The sequence below is a fragment of the Chenopodium quinoa genome, unplaced genomic scaffold (genome assembly GCF_001683475.1).
Source record: "Chenopodium quinoa cultivar QQ74 unplaced genomic scaffold, ASM168347v1, whole genome shotgun sequence".
In the NCBI taxonomy this organism is placed as follows: domain Eukaryota; kingdom Viridiplantae; phylum Streptophyta; class Magnoliopsida; order Caryophyllales; family Amaranthaceae; genus Chenopodium; species Chenopodium quinoa.
This window is the reverse complement of record NW_018745487.1, coordinates 1-3,385: the sequence shown is the minus strand read 5'-3', so window position 1 is coordinate 3,385 and position 3,385 is coordinate 1. Positions and strand designations below refer to the sequence as shown.

Genomic DNA, 3,385 nt, shown 5'->3' with positions numbered 1-3,385 from the left:
CTATCATATTATTGTAGACCCAAAGTTTATACACACGCAACTGAAAAATTTATACTCTTTCTAAAGAGCAATATCACCAAAAAAAAAAATTATAAAAAAAAAATGGAAGATAAAAGGAAAAATAAATTGCCAGCGATAGGAATCGATCTCGGACAACATACTCTTGTGTTGGAGTATGGCAGCACGGCCGTGTTGAAATCATAATCAATGATCAAGGAAACAGAACGACACCGTCTTGTGTTGCTTTCAATCAAACTCAACGTCTTGTTGGCGAGGCTGCTAAAAAATCAGGCTACTGCTAATCCAATTAATACTATTTTTGGTTCGTCTTCTACCTCTATCCTTCAATATTCGTATATATCATGTTCCAATATAACTTTGCCCAGTTTCTTATAAAATAATCCATAATTATATTTTACAAAATTGATTTTCTAACGTGTGCAAATATATGTCGATAGCATGCATTATAGAATAAATTGATTAATCTGGCGTTGACTTCCCTAAAAATTGGATTTGTTCTTTTTAGCCAACCCAAATCGTCTTATATGGTCCTTTTAAACAACCTTTTTCTTATTAGGTCCTTCTAAACAAAAGAGACCACTTATGTGGTCTTTTTGAACAAATTTTCCTAACATAATTAACAAACCAAACTTTAATGGAAACTTATAGGATTTTTTGATGGACAATTGTATATTTAAAATTATAAATATATGTTTGCTGATTTGTTTTTTTTTTTGTTTTTTGAGAACATAGATTATAGATACACAATGTTAAAATCTGAATGAGCAATATTGAGGTAATGAAAAGATATGTAGTGGGTGAGAAATACTCTATAAGTCGTATTTGTCTTCTAAAGCACATTACCTAATGTATTTTTAAAAAGTTTATACTTTCTCTGTTTCAAAGATATTGCATCAAAAGCTCTCACAATTTTTCATAGTTTTGCAATTTAAGTTTGTCAATTTCACGTATTTATTCACTGAAATACACTACAGATGCAAAGAGGCTTATTGGCAGAAGATTCACTGATGAAGTAGTGCAGAATGACATAAAACTCTGGCCTTTTAAGGTTATTTCCGTGGCTGAAGACAGCAAGCCTGTTATCGTAGTCACTTATAAAGGCGAAGAAAAGCAGTTTGCTGCAGAGGAGATCTCTTCAATGATCTTAATGAAGATGAAACAGACTGCAGAGACCTACCTTGCCTCGGAAGTGAAAAATGTTGTTGTCACTGTCCCTGCTTATTTCAATGATTCCCAACGTCAGGCAACAAAAGATGCCGGTACCATTGCTGGACTCAATGTCATGCGGATTATCAATGAACCAACGGCTGCTGCCATTGCCTATGGTCTTGATAAAATCGGCAGTGATAGGAAAGAGACGGCTAAGAACGTGTTAGTTTTTGATCTTGGTGGTGGGACATTTGATGTATCTTTGGTTAGAATTGGTAAACAGGCTTGTGAAGTGAAAGCAGTTAACGGAGACACCCATCTAGGTGGTCAGGATTTTGACAGTAGAATGGTTGATTACTTTGTGGCTGAGTTTAAGAGGAAACATAACAAGGACATCAGTAAAGACCGCAGGGCTATTGGGAGGTTGCGATCTGCTTGTGAGAGAGCTAAAAGGATGCTGTCATCAGCTACCGAAACTAGTGTTGATGTAGATTGTTTGTATGAGGGTATTGATTTGTATTCAACCATCTCCCGTGCCAAGTTCGAAAAGTTGAACTTGGATTTGTTTAAAAATTGTGTGAATCCTGTTAAGGAATGTTTGGAAGATGCCAAAATGAAAAAGGCTAATGTTGATGATGTTGTTCTAGTTGGTGGGTCAACTAGGATTCCAAAAGTTCAACAAATGTTAAAAGATTTCTTTAATGGGAAGGAGCTCTGCCAAAGCATTAACCCGGATGAGGCTGTTGCATATGGTGCTACAATTGAAGCTGCAATCTTGAGCGGTGTACGTGACAATAAAGATTTTACACTAGTAGATGTCATTCCTTTGTCCCTTGGAGTTAGAAATGAAAGTGGTGGTTGGATGAGCATTTTCATCCCAAAAATTCTACCATTCCAGCAACAAGGTCAAAAATAATGCGTACTGCAAAGCACAATCAGACAAAGGTGATATGTGATGTATACGAAGGTGAGAGCCCCATCGCCTTAGAGAACAACCTGCTAGGTACATTTACTCTGTACGATATCCCTCCAGCACCGAAAGGTAAAGAAAAAAATTGATGTTTGCTTTGAAATCGACAATGATGGTATCCTTACCGTGTCAGCGCAACATATAGGCACTGACAACAAAAAAAAAAAATCAGTATTACAAATCACAGCGGTAGGTTATCTAAAGAAGAGATTGATCAAATGGTAGAGGAGGCCAACAAGTACAAGGCAGAGGACGAGGAGCACAAAAAAGCTGTTGCAGCCAAGCTTGCATTGAAGAATTATGCTGAAAGTAAGTGGGACATGGTGGATGTTTGCTGGAACAAGTTTCGAGAGGAGGATGCTAACAAGATGAAGGATGCAATTGAGATGACAATCCAGTGGCTCGACTGGAATTTCAATCTCGCTCGAGTTTCTGAATATAACGAAAAGTTGAATGAGCTCAAGACAATTCTCGACCCTATAATTGGAGACATTCCTTAACAAATTAAAGTGCTGATACAAACTAGAGATGCTGGTAAACTACAGAGTGATAAAGTAAAAACAAGTAATTAAACTGACTAGAATCAAAACTAATCGTGTAGTTATTTTATTTAGCCCTGAAAATATTACAATCCCCTATATATTCTCTCTATTATAAAGACATAGAATTCAATAATCGTTTCTTACTTAAACTAAACAGTACATCAAGTAATACAGATGGAATGTACATACCGATTATCCTAAAATGAAAAAAAAAAAAAAAAAAAAAAAAAAAAAATTAAATTGCTAACTAATCGAAAATTGCTAACTAATCGACAGTGAGGTTCTTGAACATTGATCACACTTTGAAGATTAATCATAGGATGTATTGCTGCTGATTTGTGGTTCTGCCTTAAATGCTCTGATTCTGGCCCCTGGGAAGACCACAAACGGTTTAGTCAGGATGGTGGATTCAGTAGAATTATCAAATACTGATTCTTGAAATTCTTTCTTGAAGGGCTTAACTCTGGCACCCGGAAAGACAACGAACGGCTTGGCAAGGATGTCTGAACAACTTGTAGCGTTTTCGGGAACAGCTTCCGTAATGTTGCGGAGGATCGTGTTACTCTTATGGTAGTATGTTATCGAGAATGTGGACGATAGAAGATTCACGGAGTCTAAGTCACGGTTTACGGTGAGCAATGCCATGGTACCAAGAAAGGTAGCAAGAACCGACAAAGCGATAAAGCCGATAATTAGGAAGCAA

At 36.7% G+C, this 3,385-nt stretch overlaps 2 protein-coding genes across 2 annotated transcripts; both read left to right on the top strand.

Annotated features, from left to right (window-relative positions):
* The first annotated feature begins 207 nt into the window (after nucleotides 1-207).
* LOC110715243 (heat shock cognate 70 kDa protein-like) lies at nucleotides 208-2,086 on the top strand. Its single transcript, XM_021893811.1, has 2 exons — nucleotides 208-322; nucleotides 996-2,086. The coding sequence occupies exons 1-2, from the start codon at nucleotides 208-210 to the stop codon at nucleotides 2,084-2,086; spliced, it is 1,206 nt and encodes a 401-aa protein (XP_021749503.1).
* On the top strand, nucleotides 2,086-2,640 carry LOC110715241 (heat shock cognate 70 kDa protein 2-like). The gene is made up of 2 exons (XM_021893810.1): nucleotides 2,086-2,212; nucleotides 2,348-2,640. The coding sequence occupies exons 1-2, from the start codon at nucleotides 2,086-2,088 to the stop codon at nucleotides 2,638-2,640; spliced, it is 420 nt and encodes a 139-aa protein (XP_021749502.1).
* Nucleotides 2,641-3,385: the final 745 nt, after the last annotated feature.

What these genes read in the sequence shown, in the direction of transcription:
- LOC110715241 (XM_021893810.1), top strand. Translation starts at nt 2,086, where the DNA reads ATGCGTACTGCAAAGCACAATCAGACAAAGGTGATATGTGATGTATAC. An exon ending in TATCCCTCCAGCACCGAAAG is followed by an intron (nt 2,213 to 2,347) that starts GTAAAGAAAAAA and finishes TATCTAAAGAAG; the next exon opens with AGATTGATCAAATGGTAGAG.
- LOC110715243 (XM_021893811.1), top strand. Translation starts at nt 208, where the DNA reads ATGATCAAGGAAACAGAACGACACCGTCTTGTGTTGCTTTCAATCAAA. An exon ending in TCCAATTAATACTATTTTTG is followed by an intron (nt 323 to 995) that starts GTTCGTCTTCTA and finishes AATACACTACAG; the next exon opens with ATGCAAAGAGGCTTATTGGC.